This window comes from Lucilia cuprina, chromosome 3, assembly GCF_022045245.1.
Source record: "Lucilia cuprina isolate Lc7/37 chromosome 3, ASM2204524v1, whole genome shotgun sequence".
NCBI lineage: Eukaryota > Metazoa > Arthropoda > Insecta > Diptera > Calliphoridae > Lucilia > Lucilia cuprina.
The window spans coordinates 11,017,145-11,043,785 of record NC_060951.1 but is presented as its reverse complement, the minus strand read 5'-3'; the positions used below and the strand labels follow the sequence as shown (position 1 = coordinate 11,043,785).

Genomic DNA, 26,641 nt, shown 5'->3' with positions numbered 1-26,641 from the left:
TTGAAATGACTTTAACAGATTTTTTTTTTAGTTTATACCACTCAGTGCGTGATTACTTTAAGACATTTATTTATGAAATGTCACACAAGTGTCATATGTCTCATTTGTTGTTTTATTATTGTCATATTATTATTTGTCTTAAATAAAGTACAACTTGATTCACTTGTATTCTGTCTTGTAGTAATAACATAAGTACTTATCAAATAGTACTTGTGATAATTTGTTCATTTTTGTTGTAGATATGATCATTTATATCAATTGTCTTAAGTGAAATTTGTCAAGATGTTTAATAAAGAGAAATCGTATGTAGTTTGGAAAGAAAAATATGTGTACTCTAAAAATGGCATAATTGAATTGAAATAATATATTTTGTAGCTTTAGTGTGTTTAAACAGTGCGACAATAATTGGCAGTGGGTGACCATTTAGGGTTTTATAAAAAGAAAAATTTATCAGAATTTTCTTTAACAAAAAAGATTTATTCCAATTTTCCCAAATTTACCGAGAATCGTCCAATATTCTCGGGGAATTTGTTCCTTCATAAATCATGCATAGGAGAATAAACTCCCGGGGAATTATTGTTCATAACTGACTTGATAAACTAGTCAATGTACTAAATTAGAGATTAGTCAATAGACAAGACCATAGACTAGTCAATAGACTATGCTATAGTTTTCTAGACTAGTCTTTTGAACAAGTAAATCGAAAATTTAATAAAGTAATCCTTTATGGATTTGAATACTCCAAAAAGTGACTTCTTAGACACATCTAGAAGAGTCTTTGGCAATACCTTACTTCCAAGAGTCATCTAAAAGTTTCTTCTGCGGGTCTTTCAGAAGTATCTTCCACGTTACTCTTAGACGTTCCCCAGCTCGGCATCAGTTCTTCCCGACTGATGACAAGAATTCTTATACTTCCGCAACATCGCTGGCGAGCTTTGGAAGTTTCACACGGGTAACTTCCCCAAAGTAACCCATTAACTAGTCAATAGACTAGTCTATAAAATGACCCAAAGTCATAGGCTAGTCATTAGTTATTTCCATAAATAAATCAAAAGGCGAGCGTCTATATTAGTACATAGACTGTTCCATGACTTATATATGCATTAACTTGTTCATCTAAAAGTCAATAAACATGTCCATAGACTAGAAGACATAAATTAGTCAAAAGACTAGTTCCTAAACTGGACCCTAGCCTATGCCATATAGAAGTACATATAATAGTCAATATACTAAATTATAGACTAGTCAATAGTCACGACCATAGACTAGTCAATAGACTATACCATTAAGGATTTCCTAAACGACTCTAGTCTTTTCAGCAAGTCCATCTTAAAGTAAATAAAATAACCCACAAACTAGTCAATAGATTAGTGTGTAAATTAGCCCATATAGTTCACAGAGTCATTAAAGTAACCCATAAACTAGACTATAAAATAAACCATGTCATAGTCCACAAACTAGTCAATTAATCATTCCATAGATTATTCAAAAGACGAGTCTTTAGTTTAGTATAATATGTAGACTGTTCCAAGACAAATACATACCTTAGTCACTTGTCTATATATAAGTTAATAAAGTAACCCATAAACTAGTTAATATACTAATCAATAATATAGTCCATAGCCTAGGCCACAGACTATTCAAAAAAACAGCCATAGATTGTTTAAAAAACGTGTCTGTAGCAGAGATACAATCCGATGTAAAATGTTCGGCGGCGGCGCAATCATTTTAGAAAGGTGATGGCGGCTTATTATAGAAAATGGCGGCGGCTAAATTGTCGGCTCAATTTAAACTTTTCTTCAGAAATTTACCTTATAAGCGTTTTTCTGCAGAAAAATTAACATTTACAGTAGTTTTCACAATTTTAATATTAGCACAATATTGTGTGGCAACACTTTTCAATTTGCAAAAATAGTGGCAACTCCGTTCAAATTGGTGAATTTATTTTACGAAATACATGTGCGATTCCAATCTTTATCAGCGGCTACGTTTAGCTTTTGAGCCGAAAGGAGACGACGGCGGCGCGGCTAGAAAAATATTACTGGCGGCCAGCCGCCGCCGATTTGAGCCGTTTCGGCTTGTATCTCTGGTCTGTAGATTAACACAGTCTCTAACCCATTCCATAGGATTGCCTCCAGTCCTTTCAATAAACTAAATCAAAGATTATTAAAAGTTCCAAATACATCTGGCAACATTTACAATATTCTAAAATCTTAACAAACAGACATCTTCTTGTTAAGAAAAATTAACACGTTTTTAACAACTATAGATTTTATTAAAAAAAAAAACAACAGTTTTATCATTCCAAAATCATTCCCCAAATATATTAACTCCAACCCTATTGGAATTTATGTTAATTTATCTCATTGTCTTTCTTCTATTCCTTGTCTATTGTCTTCTAACAACAGTCTTAAGAATAAATTTATATATTTTTGTTATGAAATTATACTGCTGCTGCTGTGTCTTCTAATACTTTATGACATTTCATGGTTGTAATATTAATTAAATTATAATCATTCATAAATTCTTATAAAATCTAACCAAAATAAAAAAAAATCAAATTCAAATTCAAAATTGTACATTTCTAAACATACATGTCTTGTGTACATTTTGACACAATTAGTGCTCATTGTTTAACTTTTAGCATTTTTTTATTTTTTTGTTGTAGTACCTAAGCTACTGGTTTATTTTTTTTTTTTTGGTTAGTGCGTATGTGATCTATGTTTTTTTTTTTTTGTTAATAGGCCTAAGCCCACCTTCATATCTATCTACCTTTCTAACTTATTAAGCATTATAATAGTGTAATGATAAGAAAAAAACAAATGAAAACCGCAATATAAAAGAATAATTTATTACAAAAATTTTTAACAGAAACAATAGTGGGTGTGTGTATTTTTTATTACTCTACAATTATTTACAATAGTTTTTTTTTTGCTGCTATTATAATTATTATTACTGACCAGCACCCCTTTTTTAATATTTTTCTAATCTAATGATGATGTTGTTGCTATTGTTTTGAGGTGAAATAAAGATAAATGTCTTTTGGGCTATAGTAACAGAAGTTGGTTTGTTATATAAAGACAAAAGAACTTGTTTTTTTTAGCAAGAATAATAATTAAATTAGAACCCGGTAGTGGATTTTAAATTGGATAATTTCAATTACATTAGTACACAGGATTGTTCAAAACGTAAAAAAAATTGTATGTCAGTAATGTAAGAAGAGAGTTAAAAACTGGTCAAATCTCTATAAAATTGACTTGTGTAATGCAGAGATACAAGCCGAAACGGCTCAAATCAGCAGCGGCTGATCGCCGGTAATATTTTTCAAGCCGCGCCGCTGCCGTCTTCTTTCGGCTCAAAAGCTAAGCCGGCTTAAACGTAGCCTCTGATAAAGATTGGAATCACACATGTATTTCGGAAAATAAATTCAAGAATTTGAACGGAGTTGCCACTATTTTAAATTATTATTGCAAATTGAAAAATGTTGCACACACAATATTGTGCTAATATTAAAATTGTAAAAACTACTATAAAAGTTCATTTTTCTGTAGAAAAAAACTTATATAGAGACAGGTTTCTATATAACAGAGTATTTTACAGAGATTTTTCAATATAATAAATGCTTATAAGGTCAATTTCTGAAGAAAAGGTTAAATTGAACCGAAAAATTTAGCCGCCGCCGATATTTTCTATAATAAGCCGCTGCCGTCGATCATTTAGCATTGGCTTGTATCTCTGGTGTAATGTCCTTAGTGTAAACTGGTCGACTCTCACTTAAGTCGAGAGTAAGAAAAGTGGTTGATTCTCAATAATGTTGTCTTCCGAAGTGTAAACAGGGCAAATTTAACTTTTCTAGAATTGACCTGTTAATTACCACTAGTGTTCATTCTCACTATAGATGGCTGATTGTTTCTCGCTTAAGTCGAGAGTCGAAAAGCGGTTGATTCTGAATTATAGAAAGAGCAAATTAAACTTTTCTGGAATTGTCCGGTTGATTACCACTAGTGTTCTTTCTTACTTTAGGTGGTTGATTGTTTCTTGCCACAGTTGACTAAAGCTAACTGATCATCTATCACTAGAGTCGTTTGTTCAGCTAACACATTCTCAAACTAGATTTGATTCGTGGAAACTAAGTTACGTTGACTGATCGAAATTGACTAGGTGACTATGTGAAGAGCTTACTAATTGACTCTGAATAGAGTTGAGGTGTTTGGGTCTAACTAATGTTGGCTTGTCGGCACTGTTTATAGTTGTCGGTTCGATTCTAACTTAATTTTGCTAGTCGACTATAACCTGAGTTGACTAGTTTCTTATTACTGTCTTTGATTGGTCGACTCTCTCTGGAACTGGTCGATTCTTACAATTGAGTTGACTTATCAACTCGAACTAGACTTGTATTGTAAAAACTAATTAAGAGTTAATTTTTTTATTATCAATAGAATTGATTGCTCTATTATCATTTAAGTGGACTCGCCTTCTGTGAATAGAGTTATGTTACGTTGACTAATCGACACTGACAAGTCGACTATGAGTAGAGTTTACTTGTTGACTATGAGTAGAATCTGACTAATGTTGTCTGGTCGCTTCTGGTTTTAGTTATCAAGGCGACTCTCACTTGAGTTAACTAGTCAACTATAACTTGAATTCGTTAGTTTATTCTCATTGGAGTCGATTGGTAAAATTTCACTGGATTTGACTGCTCAGTGGTTATTTAGTCATACTAAACTAAAAGCTAGGTAACTTGACTACTATAAGTAGAGTAAAATATAGAATAGACTGATCGACATTGTCAAGTAGACTTTGAGTAGAATTGATTGCTAAGAGTTGACTGTCTTCAACAAGACTTGACAAAATCCGTGTTTGGCTAAAGTTAACCGTTCGCTACTGACTATAGTTGTCTTTTCAACTCTGCCTAGATTTAACTCATGTATTCTCTTTTGAGTTGATTTTTTGTGTAGTTAAATGATCACTCTGTACTTTTGTACATATACATATTGACTACACGCTAGATTACTGGTGGTATATAAAGTAACTAATTTATTTATATTCTTTCTACTTTAAAACCAATATCAAAAGTATTATTCTTACATTTGAAATTTTCTTAAACCATATTTTGTTGTCCACTTTCTGTAACATTATAATTCGATGTACTTTTTCTCTATTCGTATATGTTTAATTAATTTACTTTGTAGATTTTTTAAACTAAAAATGATGCTAACATTTTCTTTGCTATAGAAATAAAAAAAAATACTATTACAATCATTTAATAAAATACACATTTCATAGCAATTTAAAGATAATAAAAAATTAATTTACTTCCCAAAGTTAAATATTGCTCATTTTTTATCGAAAAAATTTAGTAAAAGTTCCAAGCAAACATTTTGATCTAATAATAAGAATGTTGATTTGAAATTTGTATGTTTTTAAGGCTTAAATGTATTTAAGTAGAGGTTGTTTTTAATAAATAGAATACATTTTTTACTTGTTTAGAATTGACAATGTCATTAGTTTTAATCTTTAGATTTTGGGTTTGCTGGGTTAGAGAATCTTAAATTCTAATTAAAAGAATCTTCTGTATAGAACAGTTTCAGATATGTATTTGTATCTGTCAATTAGTCATTTTATAATTCTAAAAACAATTACCAAAATCATGTAAAATTACCCTCGTTAAAGTTATAAATTCCAACTTTTTATTTACACAAAAAAGTTCTTAATAAGTTCAATCAAATTTAACGCTAATTAAATTAACTTTCAAGACAAGAAAACCATTTTTGTTTAATTTTAATTGAAAATAATTTGAAAATTCAGTTATACTTGTCTGTAGACATTAAATTGATTAAAGAATCAATAATATACGTATACGTATGTATTGTACATAAAAACAAAACCAAAGGGTCAGCTACGTTTTAAACTTTATTTATATGTAATTTATTTACTTGTCTGCCATGTAAATTCCCATACCAACAAGTCTGTCAGAATTTTTTTGTAATGTTTTTCAGTTGGAATCTATATTTATAAGGCTAATTATATAGACGGTGTAATGAATTATTTATAAGTGGTTTTTAATGCATTTTTTTCAATTATTTTATTATTAAAATGAAGGAAAGAATTGGAAACTAATGGACACCTAGAAATAAAAATCGATCTGTTAAAGAAGCAAAAACTTAAAGTAAATAAACAAAAAGTACCAAAAAATTTACTCTTACAAATTTTCTTTGTATCAGGATTCTATGTACATATTTGATTATATGTTACTAGGTTCAATTTTGGATAAAAACTAAAAATTACCAGTTGCAAAAAAAAATCCTTTTCTACAGATTAGTATTCACTTAGGACTCAGGAATGTTTTAGTTCTAAGCTTTTAAGTTCAATATTATAGTAAATTCCAAAAGTACCTTTTAAAAAACGAAAGTACCTACTCTAGAGAATAGAAAGGCATTAAAAAAAGTAAAACTAAAAAGTATCCTCTTTGTTAACCGTTGCCTGGTCATAATATCTTCCAGGATTCTTTACAATATCTTCTTACGAAATTATGTAAAAAATTTAAACGAAGTCGGTAGTACTTTAAACTTTGTGTTAAAAATACAATTTTTTAATAATAATTTTATATTTGAAAATTGTATAAAATGGGTCAGCATTGTACTTTTGTACCAAAAAAAGTACAATTGTACCAATTTTACCAACCCTGCTTCGATCTTACTTCGACGAATTCCTAATAGTGAAAATGAAAGTGCTCCATACTGTTCACAATACATACTCCAGTTAGTTAGTTAGGTAGTTAGTTAGTTAGTTAGTTAGTTACTTAGTAAGTTACTTAGTTAGTTAGTTAGTTAGTTAGTTACTTAGTTAGTTTGAAAGGAGGATGTATATATATACATCAAATTCGAAGAAATACACCTAGGCCTCTATCGGGCCTGTTGTGCGCTCCTTAATCAGTGCCTGAGGTGGGAATCGAACCCACCACCTCCCATCTACCAGACTATAACACCAACCACTAACCTACCGGTGGCCACAGTACATACTCTACATTTGTCTGTATTCGCACATCCATTTTGTACATATAGCTGCGATCATAATCCCATATATCCACTTGCTTATTTTGAGAAGATTTTTTGTCTTGTTTTTTTTTTTTATTAGGGTAACACCATAGGATCAACCATTTCATTATTCCAAGAGGGATTCTCTCATTTATATTTTTAATTCTGCTTTCATTGTGTATAATAGTTTTACATTCATCAGGTTGACTACCTCGAGCTCCCTTCCTTTTAAAACAAATTCATTCACCCTTTCGTTGCCGATTACTCCCGTGTATCCAGGTACCCATATGATGTAAACCATACCTCTGGGAGAGTATTCAGTTAAAGTTTTCCAATACGGTCTTAGATTTAACATTATTACGTTATATCGCCCTAAGTACCGTTTTTTTCCTCATGATAAAGAGCGCACAACACGGATTTGATGCAGTATACATCCTCCTATCAACTAAACCTAACCTAAGTACCGGTATTACATATTCCTCTATTTGTCGGACTTCTGCCTGTATATTTCTGTTCCTGGGTCTTTAATATAGAACGCCAGTCGTTTTTGTCCGGTATACGATCACGCTTGATCGATGAGATGATTGTGTAAAGCCTTCCAGTGTGTCTAGTATACATTAATGGCGTGTTGGTTTAAAGTTACGCCGCCTCTTATCTTAAATATGTTTTATTTGCTGAAATATCTAGCAACATTTTCAGAGCCTTGGTTGACGTAGTACTCATGGCACCACTTATGTATATATGTATATCCAAGCATAATGTTAATTGAACTTCCTGCAGTAGTTTAATATTACACTTTTTGTCCAAAGGAGTCTATTAGCTTTTTAAAGCATAAGCTAGAATTGGTCTTATTAAACTTTTAAGCCAATGTGTCATAGTAGGATTCATCACCGATCACCGGTGTGCCTTGTTGATAATATTCTCTATGTGGTGTCTCCACGCAAGACCACCAGGTAAAAGAAGATGTATGTTGTTGTTATTTTTCGTTAAAGCACACAAACATTTTAATTTGTTGATGAAATTATCAGTTTTTTGGTTTCGGGTTTTTGCTTATTTTAAATATCGAACTTTTCGCAAGCACGTCGGACAAAATTTGTCTCTTGAACATATCAGGGGTCTTTAGAAAATTGAATAGTTAACTATCGGTTAAATTTTAATTTGCACATCTTTGATTTTGCAATAGTATTTTTTTAAATGTTTCAATCAATGAATTTGTTTTTAAATTTTGCTTACATTTTTTTTTAAATTTTAAACAAATATCTCTAAATTAATGTGAACTTCACACGCATTTGATTTTTAACATAAATTTAAGAAAACAACATTTCAAGGCCATTAGTTTTACGCATTTTTTAATCTATTTACTTTTAAACTTATATGTAAATAAATGTTAGTTTTTTTTTGCATTTTTATTTTTTGCAATAAATTGGAAATACATTTAAAAAAGTCAATTTAGAAATGTTTAAACATTTGCATTGCGTAGGCAACACATTTAGTTGTCATTTTGCTACGCATTTGAATTTGTAACTATTTCACACTTAAATGTTAATGTATAATCAACTTCATAGTCGAATACGCACACAATTTATGATCTTTTCATGCGTAAATTGTAAATACAATTTGTTATACTTTTAAATTGCATTGACATAGTTTTTATTTTAATTGAATAGATTATGGTGTTTTTATTTTATAGAAAACTAAAATAAAAAGTAAATTAAATATGTGAAAATTTAATTTGTTATAATTTTTCAAAACTACGAAAACCGGAAAGCGAAAACGGAATTTCATTGAATATATGCAGTAAGATAATTGGAGAGTATTTGTCCCAAAACATTTATAAACAAAAAGGGGAATTTATGCAAACAAAAAATATTTATTCAATTCACAATCATGTCGTATATCCTAAGTTGTACTTTTAGTTGTAGTTGATTGTATATAGAAATTTACAACATTTTCAGATAATAAACTAAATAAACTTATTAAAGGTAATTAAAAACTTTTAACAAAATTCCCAAAAATATATTTACAATAAATATTTGTACAATTCTCAAACGATGTCGTATTGTTGTATGTTAGAAATATATTTTGAATAAACTAGTTTAAAACAAATTCATTGTTTTTGATTGTAGGTTAGTTAGACCAAAGGTAGTGGGTTCGATTCCCACCTAACTAACTAATTAAAACAGTTTACAATATACTTCAATACAATACCGATTGTGAATTGGAGAATTGTCTTACAACTCATACGAACGCACAATGCCTGTCATGAAGAGAATAATTATATTTAACTAGAAATTTATATAAATTTCTATAAATAAAAAAATCTTTCTTAAATATAGAAATTATTAATGTAGAGATTTTTAGGTTTAAAAACATGTGCTATTTCTTTGTGATGACTTCATTTTTAAAATTCATTTTAATTTCTTCTGTTAAACGCAGAAAAATATCGCTTTATTCTAATAAAATCATAAATAATAATAAATTAACCAACAAAACTAAACCACTAAAAAAAATTCTGTAAACCATAAAAATTCTAAAAATATGCATTAAACTGCTAAACCAAAAAAATATATTTTCCCACAATTCTTGAAAAAAAACCATAAATATTTATAATATATTCATATTAATGTTGTTGGTATTAAAATAAAGGTAACCACAAACTAATATTTAACCTTTTGATTATACTAAAATTAAAATATCACTTGTTAAAGTTGCAGCATTTATAGCAAAAAACATATTAACCACAATGCAAAAAAGTAAATATTTTTTTTAAATTCCCCAAAATCACTAGAAGATTTCTTTCAAATTTAAGTTTGACAGTATTTAAAATCTTTGCTTCTATGGGAAAGTTATAGAAATAGTTAATATTTCTCATAGAAAACCAAAATTGAACATAGTGTGCAAAACCACTAAGTCCAATTTCTATGTGAATTAAGATTTTGCAAATTTTGTTTCTAACTTGTGGTTGTGTTGCGATATGCAAAAACTAAGTCCAAAAAATACTTTTTTTAAAAATATGTTGCGTTAGAGCACAAATATATACATAACTTGTTATTGAAAGACATTTTTTGAAATTTCGAAAAAAAATCGAATTTTCGAAATTTAAAAAGTAAGCTCAAAATGAAGAAAAACAAGTTTTAATGTTAAAATGAAAAAATAAATTTGCTTTAGGGCGACATTTTAAAGATTTTTAATCATTTTCGAAAATTTCGAAATTAAATTCGAATTTTCGAAATTCTAAAATTTAGTCGCAAAATAAAGAACAATCTGCCTTAATGCTAAAATTAAACAATAATTTTATTTTAGGAGTATAGTTGAACAGTTTTTAAACATTTTTAAAAATTTCGAAATTAACTTCGAATATTCGAAATTGCATCATTAGGCTTAAAATAATGGAAAACCTGACTTTATACTAAATTTAAGTCAAAAATTGGTTTTAACATGACATTTTAAAGATTTTTTTTCGCAATATTCAATAAATTTTGAAATTAAGTTCGAATTTTCGAAATTACAAAATTTGTCTTAAAATAAAGGCAAAATTGTCTAAATGCTATATAATTAAACAATAAATTTGTTTTTGGAGGACATTTTAAAGATTTTTAGACATTTTCAATGATTTCGAAATTAAATTAGAGTTTTCAAAATCAAGTTTGAATTTTCGAAATTCTAAAATTAGTCTCAAAATAAAGAAAAACTTGTTTGTATGTTAAAACTAATGAATAAATTAAATTTACAATAAAAATTGTATATATTTCTTTAGACATTTTGGAAAATTTTACATTTTGCTTACAATTTTAGAAAATTCAAATTTGAAATGTTCAAACTTTTGGTTAAATTCCGCCTTCTGTTCCGAGTTCAATCTAACAGGAAGTTAAGCCATATCTGTCATTGTGAAAAATGTCATTTAACTGAAGTCGGTTTTTTCTGATAAAGGAGGGTTTTTTGTGATAAAGATAATACACACTATTTGTTTAAACTTAGTTTAATCTATGTTTTGTGTTTTTCTAAGTTATCTTAGTTTAAGTAAACACAATCAACAAAAATAATAAAATAATCAATTCGGAAGATGAAAACCCTAATTTTTTAAGTAAATAGTAATTGCTTGATATGTTCTATCAATATTATTGTTTTAAATGTTTATTTAATTTTTTCCATTGTCAAATTTTTTCCATTGTCAAAAAGAAAGACAGCTGTTTATTGTTTATGTTTTTGACTGAAAAGTTGGCAATACTTACAAAGTTTTCTGCTCTTATATACATAACTAAGGGCGAGTTTTTCTGATAAAGATAATCTTCATTCTTTGGTTAAACATGGATTAATATATGTTTCGTGTTTTTCAGTTATCAGTAAAGTTACTTATTATCTTAGTTTAACTGAGTGTAATTGGCCAATTAAGCTCATGTTATAAGTGCGAAAACACAATTAACAAAAACAATAAAACAATGATTTCGGAAGAACAAAAACTTAATATTTTAAGTAAATTGCATTTTTCTGAATTGTTTTGTTTTATTTATTATTCATTTTACAAAAGTATTGTTTGCAAAAAACAGCTATTGTGCAGACTGCTTACTGACACGAGTAAGTCTTTACTTGGGTCCTTTAAGGTCCCTTTGTATCGAAGGAGGAGTAAGAAACCCGCCCTAAAAACACAAACATCGATTTAAATCCGTCTAAAATTTGTTCCGAGTTTATTCTAACATTAATTTAAGTCTTGTTTAACTGAGTAGTAAAAAACGCTCCCTGAACAACACAGACTGTCGATGGTTTAACGTGAGCACCTGCCGTGTCGGCCTATCTCACGGTGGTCTTTTTCATCCACTGGGTAGACTTGTGAACGGTCTACCATCGCCCCTTTGTCTTCAATGAAGACGCAGGTGGCAATTTTTGCACATTGGATATGACCGGTACCATGAGCAAGTACTTTGCTGGAGTACTCGAGCTATCTAATCTCTTGCCAAAGTAGTCACGTTGTAAGACAACCACACTACTATGGCTCTGTTGAGTCGGCAACAGCACCTAGAGACGTAACCGGTGGACCGAAGCACGATCCATCAATATGCCGTAGACATTGTTCTTACTCACAGTGACACGCTGTGGCAAGTCGAATATGAACAGAGTAAACTCTGAAACATATTTGGACAAGGAAGGAAACTTAATCGGCATCTCTTGTATATGATAACTTTCATTCATAATCATTCAACCCAGCACACAACTCATTCATTCGACACATTCATAGAGAAAAACATACGACACATTCATTTAGGTATACGGGTGGATGAGTCCCGTATACCTCTACATTCATTCTTTATCATATACAATTGATACCAACTCATTTCCAACGCTTAGTCCCACAGTCACTCCTCTGTGGGGTATCTGTTGATTTCGGCAACAGCACCGAACCTTATCCCGAAATATTGACTATTATCATGCATCAGTCTTTTAACCGCCACTTATTCTCTTCCCGCGAATTTGGGTTCAACCAACAGCCACTACGTGGATCCCGAAGGAACCTCAACCAACTGACCAGCCAGGACATAGTCCTGCGGGCAACTGGCCACCCGTAGTACCAGATTGTGCGGTGCTCTGGTCAGACCTCTGGCAATCTATGCAAGGACTAAGCCAAGCAGTAGACTGAAATCACCAATTTTTCAATCCCGGTCAGATTGGAGGTATTGGGCCCTCTTTATACCCCGGGAATGCAATAACACCAAGGCGGAGGTCTTCGCCAAGGTAACATGCCCCCGGGGGGCCTGAACAACACAATTATTTGTTAAAGTTCATTTTCTGTTCCGTGTTCAATCTAACAGCAAATAAAGCCACATTTAACGGAGTTGTTGTTAGATAACCGCCGTAAGTAACATCTGTCATTATGAAAAAATTCATTTAACTAAGACAATTTTAAGAAATTTCTGTTTTAGAACATACTCTGCACAGACACTCCTTACTATTGTAATTAATTATCAGGTGTGGTTCATTTATTACTGTTCATACTGTAGAAATGTCAACTTTTTATACCCTTCACCTTCGTGAGAAGGGTATATATAAGTTTGTCATTCCTTTTGTAATTTCTATAATACAATTTTCCGACCCTATAAAGTATATATTCTGGATCCTTACAGATAGCGGAGTTGATTAAGCCATGTCCGTCTGTCTGTCTGTTGAAATCAATTTTTAAAGGTCCCCAGATATCGGCGAGATCCGAATCTTCAAAAATTCAGTTAGACATGCTTTCGAGAAGATCGCTATTTAAAATGAGCAAAATCGGTCTATAAATAACGGAGGTATGAGCAATAATCCCAGACTACCTCTGAAAATTTCATCCAAAAAGTCACTTAAAATTTTCAAGTACATACATACATTCATATTTGTTTTGATATTAGAAAAAAAGCACTATTTCCAAACATTAATTAAAAACCCAGATTTACTATATAAAAGAAACATTAAATCAATAAATCAATATGTATTTCAATTTATAATTTTATTTGGAGTTCTTTTTTTTTATTTCTTTCGTTTTATTTTATTCTCCAATATTTCTTTTGTACATATTTGTAGTAGCAGAGATTTTTATGGCCAATAATATGATTTTATTTATTTTTCGCTTTTAGTTTCTTTGAGACAACACGTTGTTTTTTTTTTAAAGAAAATAAAATCAAAATAAAGTGGGCGGCGCTTAAAGAAAAATACTACAGAAAGCCGGCATTTTTTTAAAACTGGTTTCTTTTTTTTGTTTGTCTTAATTCTGTATTAATGATCATTAAATATGATTTACAAAAACTATGTAAATTACTATAATTTTTAATGAAAACAAACAAAAAATACTTGTTTTTAAAACAAAAAATTGTAAAAAGATTTTGTTCTTTTTATTATCTAGTCTATGATTTACAAAATGGATAAACAAAACACCGACGGAATTCCGATTTTAATATGAAACCTGTTGTTTTTTATATTTTGAATGGAATTCTGTGCCAAAAAACAGCTGTTCATTGTTTTTAGGGAAAAGTTAGCAATACTAAAAAATGTCTAAATCTAAAACTGAAAAACACAATCATCGGTTAAAGTCCGCCTAAATTTGATCCGAGTTTAATCTAACAGCAAGTTAAGCCTAGTTTAACTGAGTAATTTGAGTTAGGGCGGGTTTCTTACTCATCAGTCAAACTAGGCATAACTTGGTGTTAGATTAAACACGGAACAAATTTAGGCGGACTTTAACCGATGATTGTGTTTTTCAGTTTTAGATTTAAGCTCTCTGTTAGTATTGTCAAGTTTTCACTCAAAAACATAAACAATGAACAGCTGTTTTTTGCAAACAATACTTTTGTAAAATCAAAAATTTTGGAAAAATTTTAAATAAACATTTAAAACAATAATTAATAAAACAAAACAAATCAGAAAATTGCAATTTACTTAAAATATTATGTTTTTGTTCTTTCGAAATCATTGTTTTATTGTTTTTGTTGATTGTGTTTTCTCACTTATAACTTGAGTTTAATTGACCAATTACACTCAGTTAAACTAAGATAATAAGTAACTTTACTGATAACTGAAAAACACGAAACATATATTAAACCAGGTTTAACCAAAGAATGAAGATTATCTTTATCAGAAAAACTCGTCCTTAGCAAACAAATGCCAATTAGTAATCTGATTACTTGATAGCAGTGTTGCCATACAAAATACGAGAAAACGTAACTGTTTGTTTTCAAAATGATGCATGTTTTATAAGAAAGAAGAAGAAGACAATTGCAAATGTCATATGGAAATTATTGAAAACTTAAATATAATTTTAATTTAATCCCTAATCCTTCACCTAAGTTTTGGCCCTAAATGACAAAAACAGTTTAGGTCATGCTTTAGTATATTTAAATAAATTAATTGAAATTAAATACGGTTTAAACTGATAACAATATTTGTTTTAAACAAACAAATTTTTTTCACAAATCTTGGGTTTAATGCTTTAGTACTTTCCAGATTAATTCTCCCTCAAATAAAGTTGAAATGACAACAATGAACTACTTTCATTCAAAAATAACATTTAAATGTTAACACTTCGGCTTCTTTCTTCTCAGAGAGATTTTACGATATAAAAAGAACGGCAAAATAGTTTTTGTATCAGAAGATATCGAATAGAGGTGTCCTAACCTTTAGCAGTAGCTACAATCAAAGTATCTCTGATAGATACATTTTCCTTCCCGTCAAGTTCAGGAGTGCCAGACATCCTTAAACAGAATGGCGAGACATAAAAACATTGATGACATGGGGATTCTAAAGACAATTTTGTCGGATAAACATCTCTCAAGATGGTGAATGAAACCAACACGCATTTTTAGGAGGAAGATATGACCAACTTACTATATCCAACTCAGCAAAATAATAGTTGTGACCACAGGGCATTTTAAATTAGTTAACAATGCTGAAATTAGGAGTAAAGAGAGTTAATTTACCATCTTTTATGTCATTGTCCAGAATTAGGGGACATTCAGGCTTTGATACCTGGAACATCGATGTTTCAAAATTTATCAGAGTTATTTGGAGTTTAATTCAAGATTAACTAAACCCCTTTTTAATGAAATAAACCTCAACCACCGCTAACTAGTAGCTCTTACGAGTCCAAGACTCTCTTTTTACTAAAGATAAATACTGGTACCACTGTTTGTCTTTTGCCTCCTATTCTTTACTCCTATTTCTTCTTTGCTTCTAAAATCTTAAAGGGATCAAAGCAAACCACATTTCAACTGATTCTAAGATGTTGTTTCGGAAGCAGTATGCGTTTAATTAAAATGTACATTTAATTAATACCAAAGAACTATTTCTTTTGAAACCCAAATTGTTGTACGAATTTGAAGAATAACAAAACAAAACAAGTTTCCGATTACAAGAAACTCCGTACCGCGAGAGAGATGAATGGTATTCTTTCTCTCTCTCACGCAAAATCAAAAGTTTACCAGAAAAAGTTTCCTAGTGTGGACCGGCAGTAATCAGACGAGTTTCTGTCACAAAGTAAACATAAACGTCACGGCAAAAACAATATATTTGTCTCTTTCGCACGATACCATTTCAACTGGTTTTGTTTTGTTCTTATTTTTTGGACTTTTTTTGTTTTGTTTACAAAGACCTGGTTCACACTAAGAAACTTTTGTTGAGAAACTTTTGTTTTTGTGTGTGAGAGAAAGAGATGGTTGATATTTCTTTCTCTTTCTCTCACACACAAAAATCAAAAGTTTCTCTACAAAAGTTTCCCAGTGTGAACCAGGTCAAAATGAACTCATATATAGTGTTCTTTGTTTTAACGCACTGTCTGTATTAGACCCTTTTCTCTTTCTAAAGGAACTATTTCAAAAAAGTTGATTTTAGTGTTTTTGAACTGTTAAATTTGACATCTCTGTGTACTTTGTGGTTTTGTTTACACCTTAAGCTAGTCAGTTTAGAAAAATGAAAATTCTGAAATATTTCCTGGGGAGTTGAAACTTACCATCTCATTTCTATTGCCCTCATGCCAATGATAAATACTGTTAATTTTTTCTTATTTTAGTTGTTAAACATTTACGAAAAACATTTGTACTCATTAACTTGAAACATGTTTTGACGGATTTTCACAAAAAAAAACAACAACAAACAAACAAAATAAAGTTCATTATCCATTATGACTTTACATGTCAAAATAATTAAAAACAAAACTTTTTTTCTCTTCTCACTCTTTCAAATTTGTAAATTTTCAAATCTTTTCTTTTTAAAATTCAGTTATTTTGCTTCGACAGTCGGTTGGTTGGTTGGTAGTCATGTTTTGACAATTATAAAAGGTTAATGATCTTAACAATTGTGCGTGTGTTTAAACAATATGAACTGTTAAAAAGATTAGTAATTTTAAGAAGGAAACTGAAAAATAAACACAATTACCAGAGTGTTTTTTTTTCATAAAAAGTAATATTGTTATCTTACATTTCTTATGTCATTCATGATCTGCCAGTGGAGATTTATGTTTTAAGATTTGATTTGAACCTAAAGTAAATTTAATTTGTTAATGTAATTAAAAATATTTTTTTGTAAGCGGCTTTAAGATTTTTGTGTCATTACTTAAAAATTTTTGTTAATTTAAAAAAACTAGATATTTTTTTCTAACAAAACCACCATTTTTAATGTACAGTGAGTTCACTAACAGAAAAATTTGGTTTAATATTTAAATTACAACTTAAATATAATTTTAAAGCTCTAACTTATCATATTGACTTTTCCCTTCATAGCCTATTTCATCATACAACTTCACATGTTATTGTTAATTAAACAATTGTTGTGTGTTATTAAAATAAATAAAGAAATATTATTTGTTAAGAATTATTTGAATAATTAGTAATCCAAAGAAATAAGCTACCTTTTTTATACGCTTCACCTTCGTGAGAAGGGTATATATAAGCTTGTCATTCCGTTTGTAATATCTATAATATAATTTTCCGACCCCATAAAGTATATATATTCTGGATCCTTATAGGTAGCGGAGTTGATTAAGCTATGTCCGTCCGTCTGTCTGTCTGTCCGTCTGTGTGTTTGTTGAAATCAGTTTTTAGAGGACCCCCAGATATTGGGGGATTTTTTGGTACTTTTTCGTTCTACATAAGGTACTTTTTTGAATTTTCTATAGTATTGAACCTAGAAACATGAAATAGAATGTACGACCTTGACTAGGTAAGAACGTATAAAAAGGGACGTTTTGGTATTTTTTCATTCTACAAAAGGTACTTTTTGAATTTTCTATAATAATGAACCTAGAAAAGGCCTGAGGTTAATGAAAACCTATAAAAGGGAGATTTTGGTACTTTTTCGTTCTACATAATGTACTTTTTTGTATTTTCTATAGTATTGAACCTAGAAACATGAAATTTAGAATGTAGGACCTTGACTAGGTAAGAACCTATAAAAAGGGACGTTTTGGTACTTTTTCATTCTACAAAAGGTACTTTTTGAGTTTTCTATAATATTGAACCTAGAAGCATGAAATTTAGAATGTAGGACCTTGACTAGGTAAGAACCTATAAAAAGGGACGTTTTGGTACTTTTTCGTTCTACAAAAGGTACTTTTTTGAATTTTCTATAATATTGAACCTATATACATGAAATTTAAAATGTAGGGCCTTGATTAGGTAAGAACCTATAAAAAGAGACTTTTTGGTACTTTTTCGTTCTACAAAAGGTACTTTTTGAATTTTCTATAATATTGAACTTAGAAACATGATATTAAGTATGTAGAGCCAGGATTAGGCTAGAACACATAAAAGGGAAGTTTTTGGTACTTTTTCGTTCTTCAGAAGGTACTTTTTGAAATTACTATAATATTAAACCTAGAAGCATGAAATTTAGCATGTTGGGCCATGACTAGGTAAAAACATGCAAAAAGAGACTTTTTGGTAATTTTTCTTTCTACAAAAGGTACTTTTTGAATTTTCTATAATATTGAACCTAGATACATGAAAATTAGGATGTAGGACCTTGACTAGGTAAGAACCTATAAAAAGGGACTTTTTGGTACTTTTTCGTTTTACAAAAGGTACTTTTTTGAATTTTCTATAATATTGAACCTAGAAACATGAAATTTAGAATGTAGGACCTTGACTAGGTAAGCACATATAAAGAGAGACCTTTTGGTACTTTTTCGTTATACAAAAGGTACTTTTTGAATTTTCTATAATATTGAACTTAGAAACATGATATTAAGTATGTAGAGCCAGGATTAGGCTAGAACACATAAAAGGGAAGTTTTTGGTACTTTTTCGTTCTTCAGAAGGTACTTTTTGAAATTTCTATAATATTGAACCTAGAAGCATGAAATTTAGCATGTTGGGCCTTGACTAGGTAAAAACATGCAAAAAGAGACTTTTGGTACTTTTTCGTTATACAAAAGGTACTTTTTGAATATTGAACCTAGAAATATGAAGTTAAGCATGTAGAGCCCGGATTAATTTAGATCGTATAAAATGGGCTACAATTGGTATTTTTTGATTTTTTGTAATAATATTCGTAATGACTGTTTTTTAGCACATCATGGTGAAGGGCATATAAGATTCGGCACAGCCGAATATAAAACTCTTACTTGTTTTAAGTTAATATTTATTTTATTATATGAATTTTTGTTTTTTCCTCTTTGCAGGATTTCAATGAACAATGTCCCTACTCATTATCACCTGTAAGCACAAAAAGTCAAAAACTTTTACGTTCTCCCCGCAAGGCAACAAGAAAAATATCCCGCATACCCTTTAAAGTACGTTTTAAGGATTAATTTTTAAAAATAACGTAATATATTAAATTACATTTCTTTATTCCCATAAAGGTTTTGGATGCTCCTGAATTACAAGATGATTTCTATTTAAATTTAGTCGATTGGTCATCACAAAATGTCTTGGCTGTGGGTTTAGGTAGTTGTGTTTACCTATGGAGTGCCTGTACAAGTCAAGTATGTTATTAATATCTACTATTTGCTTTTTTAATTAGTTATTAGTTTTGCAAACTTCTGTTTTACTTTCCAAATATTGATTTTGTTTATTTAATATTTGTTTTAATTTTTTTGTAGGTAACACGTTTGTGTGACCTTAGCCCTGATGCGAATACGGTGACATCTGTGTCATGGAATGAACGTGGTAATTTAGTAGCTGTTGGTACGCATCATGGTTATGTTACGGTATGGGATGTTGCTGCTAGTAAACAGGTGTGTATTTTTAATAATATTTACTTTTCTTCTTTAATATTTGGATATAATTTTTTAAAACGAGAATTTTTAAAATATTTTTCTATAAACATAATTTTTCGCTAACATTTTCTAAATAGCGAATTTCATTAAAATTTTCTTCTAATATTAAGCATCAATTACATATATAAGAATAAAGCCGGAGGTCCACACTACGCGTCTTCGCGTCAAAGCTTACGCGCTTTTCATCACAGGGTATACAGAGACGTCACGAGCAAAAAGCTATTTCCTTCCCTTTCGCACAAAACGAATTCAATGATTTTTTATCTGTATTTTATATACCTCTTCTCATCAAACAATTTCAAAATCAAACAAAAGCTGATTTTAGACTTTTTCAAATGTCAAAAGTGACATCTCTGTATACTTTGAGCTTTTCATACCTACTTCGCGTTCTACGCTTCAAGTTACATGTCACGCTTTTTATGTATAATTTTTTTGTTTTTCTACAGATTTTATTTATTTTTTTATCATTAAACTCATTTTATTTTATTAAAATTGATAAATAAGCATTAAATAAAGAATATAAAACGTCAAAATCAGCTGATATGTTTATGCGCCGCTTGTGACGCTTATAAAAGTAGAAAGTAGATCTACATTAAGCATTCTACGTGTCAAGGTATTCTACGCTTTTGTGCTCGTAACTTTGATCATACAAATACATTGATTCTACTTTTTAGACAGACGCATAGAATGCGAGAAAGTGTGGTGTGGACCTCCAGCTTAAGAATAAATAATCAAAATCAAAAATATTTGCTTTTTGTGTAGTAATGACTGATGAAACGTTATAAAGGATCTTCAGGTCAAGTTGGGTATAGTATGACGGCATGTTGCTGACAACATCCCTCAGCGTTAGGGTAGTAAGTATGCTTCTATATCTTAGATGTCATGTACTATGACTCGTGGGAACAATATTCAGAATCTTTATACATTACATAAAAGTAAAGGGAAAGAATTGTTTGTACTGGGGTTCGACTTAGAAATGGTGAGATTATAGGGACATCATAATCCTGGAAATGCTAATACGTGGATGGGAAGCCAGACTATCATGAATAGACTCAAAAATTTAAAAGTTAGCTCTGTATCTCGATAGAGATACATGATATTGCAGTTAAAACTACTTACAGTCATACTGCAAAGGCAGGAGAAACTCAGCAGTCCTTGGTATGATTTGACATAAAGTCTAACCAGAGAACCACATAATCTTGTACTTCGGGATACATGTAGTGGCTGTAGTTTAAACTAAAATTGGCGGTTAAAGGACTGATGTAAGGTAAAGTCTATATTCTATGATAAGTTCGGCGTTGTTGACGAAGACAGAGGAGTGACTGTGAGACTAAGCATTGGAAATGTGTTAGTATATGATACGGGATGAATGTAGGGGTATGCGAACCTTAAACAACCGTATACCTAAAATATGTCGTATGTCGTTCTCTCTCTCATACTCATAGTATGTCGGACAAATAAGAAGTGTGTTGGGTTGAATGATGATGGATGAAAGGTATCATATACAAGTGATAACATTGAATTTTCATTCCTTGTCCAGGTATGTTCAGAGTAAATACTATTCATACCAGTATTACCACAGTGTGTACCTGTGAGTAAGAACAAGGTTTCGGTTTATTTGATGGATTCTTATTTCGGTCTACCAGTTACGTCTCTAGGTGCTGTTGCCGACTCAACAGAGACCATCCTATATGTGTTAAGCAAAGAGACAGCAATGGTCAGAGATTAGATAGATGGAGTACATGTAGCAAAGTTCACGTTTATAATCGACAGTTCATTCATATTCAGAAATTGCAATACACAAAGAGCCAGTGGATGAAAAATACCTCCGTGAAATAGGCCGCCAAGGCAGGCGTTTACGAAAAGCACTTCGACTTCTCTGCCTTTCGTTGCTTAACACTATTCTATAAAATAGTCTATTGACAATCCTATGCCCCTGTTGGTTAGGTGATTCAAGCTGCAAAGACGCTCACTTGGGATCTATTGGTCCCTTTGTGATACATGTAAAGATAATAGAAGATAAAAGAAAAAGAGTAGGAGTTTTAGGACCGAGAAGAGGTAAGAGTAGGTATAAGATGAAAATGCGGAGAACAGTGAAGAGTTGATATATAGATGGAAGAGAAAATAGAAGGTTCTGTCCTTGTGGACAGATAAGTGCCTTGATTAAGTATGGCTCAGTGGTCCTAAAACCAGTTACTGTGCCTGACGAAGGCATTAATATTATCCAGTATTAATATGCATAATTCAGACAAATCATCGAATACCCGCTTCCCTAAATATCGTGTGTTTGCTAGCGCGGGTCATTGACAGAGAAGGTGTTCAATAGATTCCTTCTCATCTTTATCTTGACAACTTCTACAGAAGTCGTTATGGGGAATACCAAGTATTCTTGCATGGTTTCCAAATAAGCTATGTCCCGTGATGACAGCAACAAGGTTACTGATGTGAGGACGGTTTAGTTGCAGAAGATATGACGTGCGTTTACTGTCCAAACTTGGCCATATCTTCCTTGTGCTGATGCAAGTTGTCTATGTCCCTATCGGACATTGATGCTCCTATTTTCGCTAACTCATCAGTAATAAAGTTGCCGGTCAAACCCCTGTGTCCTCGTACCCATTTGAGCACGATTGATGTCTCGCCATCCTGTTTAAGGATCCTTGGACTAGTTTAGATGTAATAACAGTTTAGTTGCAGAAGAACAATTATTGAATAATTGTTCGGATTGTTCGGTTAGTCTATATACTATTCTGTAAACAATTCTATAGAATAATCAATTAACTAATGTATGGACTACTTATGAACGATTGTAATAAAACAGTTCTTAAGTTCAATATATAAACAGAGGAGATCTCAAAAATCCACAATAAGTATATGTCAGAAGTTTTGTTGAATTGTAGTGATATTAAAATGACAAAAAAACTTATTGTCTCAAATTATGTAATGATCAAGAAAATTTCACACATTGTCTTTATCTTTCTAACACGATTTAAAATAGAACTAAATGCGGGTATGCTGAACAAGATAGAAAACAAGACCTTTTATAACCTATCACTTTCGATCCCAAAATAACAATTTGTTATTATTGTTATAAAGGTGTAAGTCAATTGATTACTTTGCGTTATTTTCCCTATTATAACAAATAATGTTTAATTGAATGTGAATCTTGTGAAAACATTTTTATGTAATTTTCAAAAATACCAGCATTTCTTTAATGTAAAATTTGTTTTCTATTTAAAAAATTTCATGACTTTTTTTAAAATGCTCCATATGGTGGTGAGAATTGTAAAAAGTGCGTAACAAAACCCATATAAATTATAAAAAACAAAAATTTATAAAAAAATTTAAATGTTTTAGTACATAGTTAGAAAACGAGATGTAAAATTAATTAAATTTAGAGCTACAGTATCAGGGTTTTGTTAAAATTTATATTTTCCCACAACTGTTTAATTCCATAATTTAAAAGCAAAATTAAATACAAAATAAAAAGTTAATGTAAGAGAAAATATTAAATCTTCTGAAAATATACATATCGATGAAAACCTTTTTAATAATAATAAACTATAGTTTGTTTGCTAACTAAGGGCGGGTTTTAGTGATAGAGATAATCTTCACTCTTTGGTTAAACCGGATTTAATAGATGTTTCGTGTTTTCCAGTTATCAGTAAAGTTACTTATTATCTTAGTTTAACTGAGTGTAATTGGCCAATTAAACTCAAGTTATAAGTGAGAAAACATAATTAACAAAAACAATAAAACAATGATTTCGGAAGAACAAAAACTTAATATTTTAAGTAAATTGCAATTTTCTGATTTGTTTTGTTTTTTTATTTTTGTTTTAAATGTTTATTTAACATTTTTCCAACATTTTCCATTTTACAAAAGTATTGTTTGCAAAAAACAGCTGTTCATTGTTTATGTTTTTGAGTGAAAAGTTGGCAATACTAACAAAGTTAGCTGAACTTAAATCTAAAACTGAAAAACACAATCATCGGTTAAAGTCCGCCTAAATTTGTTCCGAGTTTATTCTAACAGCAAGTTATGCCAAGTTTAACTGAAGAGTAAGAAACTCGGCATAAAATAATCTTTTCAAGTTTTCTCTGCAACATTCGTTTAGCAACAAATTGTGTTTATTTTTTTATGCCTAAAACTATGCTTTATTTTCTTTTAGTAAATTTATATTCTCACAATAACTTATTTTATTTACTATTTTTGTCTCATTGCAGATCAACAAATTAAATGGTCATTCTGCACGTGTAGGAGCTCTAGCCTGGAATGGTGATATTCTTTCGAGTGGTTCACGAGATCGTCTTATCATACAAAGAGATACCCGCACACCAGCCCAACAATCCGAACGTCGTTTAGTTGGTCACCGTCAAGAAGTTTGTGGCTTAAAATGGTCTCCTGATAATCAATATTTAGCTAGTGGCGGCAATGACAATCGTCTATATGTTTGGAATCAACATTCCCTTAATCCGGTGCAATCCTACACCGAACATATGGCAGCTGTTAAAGCTATTGCCTGGTCACCACATCATCATGGTCTATTGGCAAGTGGTGGCGGTACAGCTGATCGTTGTATACGTTTTTGGAATACTCTAACCGGTCAACCCATGCAATGTGTAGATACTGGCTCACAAGTGTGTAATTTGGCCTGGTCTAAACACTCCTCAGAGTTGGTGTCAACTCATGGTTATTCTCAAAATCAAATTTTAGTATGGAAATATCCCTCCCTAACACAAGTGGCCAAACTAACTGGTCACTCATATCGTGTACTTTATTTAGCTTTAAGTCCTGATGGCGAAGCTATTGTTACCGGAGCCGGTGATGAGACATTACGTTTTTGGAATGTTTTTAGCAAAGCTAGAAGTCAAAAGGAAAATAAATCTGTTTTAAATTTATTTACAAATATTAGATAATTTTCTAGCAGGACAACAAAACAAAAAGGACTAAACAAAAACGTTTTGACTAGTAACTTATACAAACCTATGTATATGCAATCATCATAATTTAGAAAATAATATAAATCGCCAACATCAAACAACTACAACAACTTGAGTTATCATCCATCTTCATTTTATATTAAAGCAAATCACCAAAAATCTATTAAGAGAAAAAAAACAAACTTATTATTTTTTTTGCTATTTTTATAGATTTGTTTTTCTCTTTAAACAATTATTTCTATGAAACACTTCATTTCTAAAGAGTTTGTTTCGTCATTTACATATATTTTCTTAACTGTTGCTATAAACTCTTATATATTTTTCTATACAAAACAACTATTGTCCTATAATTATACAAACAAACAAAAATAACTATTAATTTAATGAAAGCATATGTTTTAATTTTTTTTATCTATTTTATTATTTTCTTTTTTTTATTTAACAAGGCTTTAGCAATTTTATTATACCAATTTATACATTTATAATGTATTTAGTTTGTTTATTTTTATATTATTTTTTTCTTAGCTTTTAGTTTAGTAAAATTATTTTCTAGTTTTTTTTTTTCTAATTTTTTCTTTTTTTTTTGAGATAAATAGGGCCGCCGCATATATTCTTAATTTTGAAACATTTTTTTTTGTGAATTTAGTTTATTTTATAAAAATTTACAAAATTTTAATACTTAACTTGAATTTGTAAAATAATTTCTTTCTTGAAAATTTTATGTAATAACTTTAAAAACTGAATTTTGATCTATGCTGTAATGAAAATGAAAAAAAAAAAAAACTATTTGATAAAACAAATAAATTTGTTGTAAAATTTATAATATATATAAACAATAAACATGTGTTGGTAAAACTTTAATGAATGCTAATAATTAAGAAATATAAGAAGATTAGATTCTTTATTTTTTTAAACAAATTATTGATGATAAATTAAGATTAATAGGATTTTTTTTGGGAAACAATATGAACTAAGAAAAAACACTTCGATCTTCCTGATTATATTTTTTGATAGTAAGCTAATTTTAGTATAAAAGCAAAACCTTTATATCAGTCTAATTCTGACATAATTAGGACGGGTTTTACAGATAAAGCTTATTTAAATCTAGTTTAATATATGTTTTGTGTTTTTCAGTAAACAGTAACGTTCCTTAGGGCGAGTTTTTCTGATAAAGATTATCTTCATTCTTTGGTTAAACATGGTTTAATATATGTTTCGTGTTTTTCAGTTATCAGTAAATTTACTTATTATCTTAGTTTAACTGAGTGTAATTGACCAATTAAACTCAAGTTATAAGTGAGAAAACACAATTAACAAAAACAATAAAATAATGATTTCAGTAGAACAAAAACTTAATATTTTAAGAAAATTGCAATTTTATGATTTGTTTTGTTTTATTTACTATTTTTTTAAATGTTTATTTAACATTTTTTCAAAATTTTTCAATTTACAAAACTGACATTTGCAAAAAACAGCTGTTCATTGTTTATGTTTTTTTTACTGAAAAGTTGGCAATACTAACAAAGTTAACTGAACTTAAATTCAAAACTGAAAACACAATTATCGGTTAAAGACCGCCTAAATTTGTTCCGAGTTTAATCTAACAGCAAGTTAAGCTTAGTGTAACTGAGTACTAAGAAACCCGCCCTCAATAGTTTATTTAATGTTTCTTCTGTTTTCCAAAACATATACTTTTAAAAATGTTCTATATACATCGTTCAAACGATATATTTTATTTACATCACCTTAATCCATCAATTTATTTTGATCCATAAAAAACAAAACAACATCTAAATTCTAAAGGAAACAAACTTTAATTTTAGTTAGCAACATCGACACCATATTTTTTCTTCATAGAGATAGTTAGACGAGGCAAGAGCTGTCACAGAATATAATTTTGATCAAAACTGAAATTTTCTCCTTAGTTTACTTCT

The 26,641-nt window shown here is 30.1% G+C and overlaps 1 protein-coding gene across 1 annotated transcript in view; it reads left to right on the top strand.

The window, feature by feature from the left end:
- The window catches only part of LOC111688958 (fizzy-related protein homolog), a 53,264-nt gene extending 28,170 nt beyond the window's left edge, over positions 1 to 25,094 (top strand). The window contains exons 4-7 of the mRNA XM_046946584.1: positions 19,171 to 19,281; positions 19,351 to 19,473; positions 19,591 to 19,725; positions 23,991 to 25,094. Coding sequence (XP_046802540.1) covers positions 19,171 to 19,281; positions 19,351 to 19,473; positions 19,591 to 19,725; positions 23,991 to 24,683 — 1,062 coding nt within the window. The 3' untranslated portion in view covers positions 24,684 to 25,094. The remainder of the gene's footprint in view (positions 1 to 19,170; positions 19,282 to 19,350; positions 19,474 to 19,590; positions 19,726 to 23,990) is intronic.
- Positions 25,095 to 26,641: the final 1,547 nt, after the last annotated feature.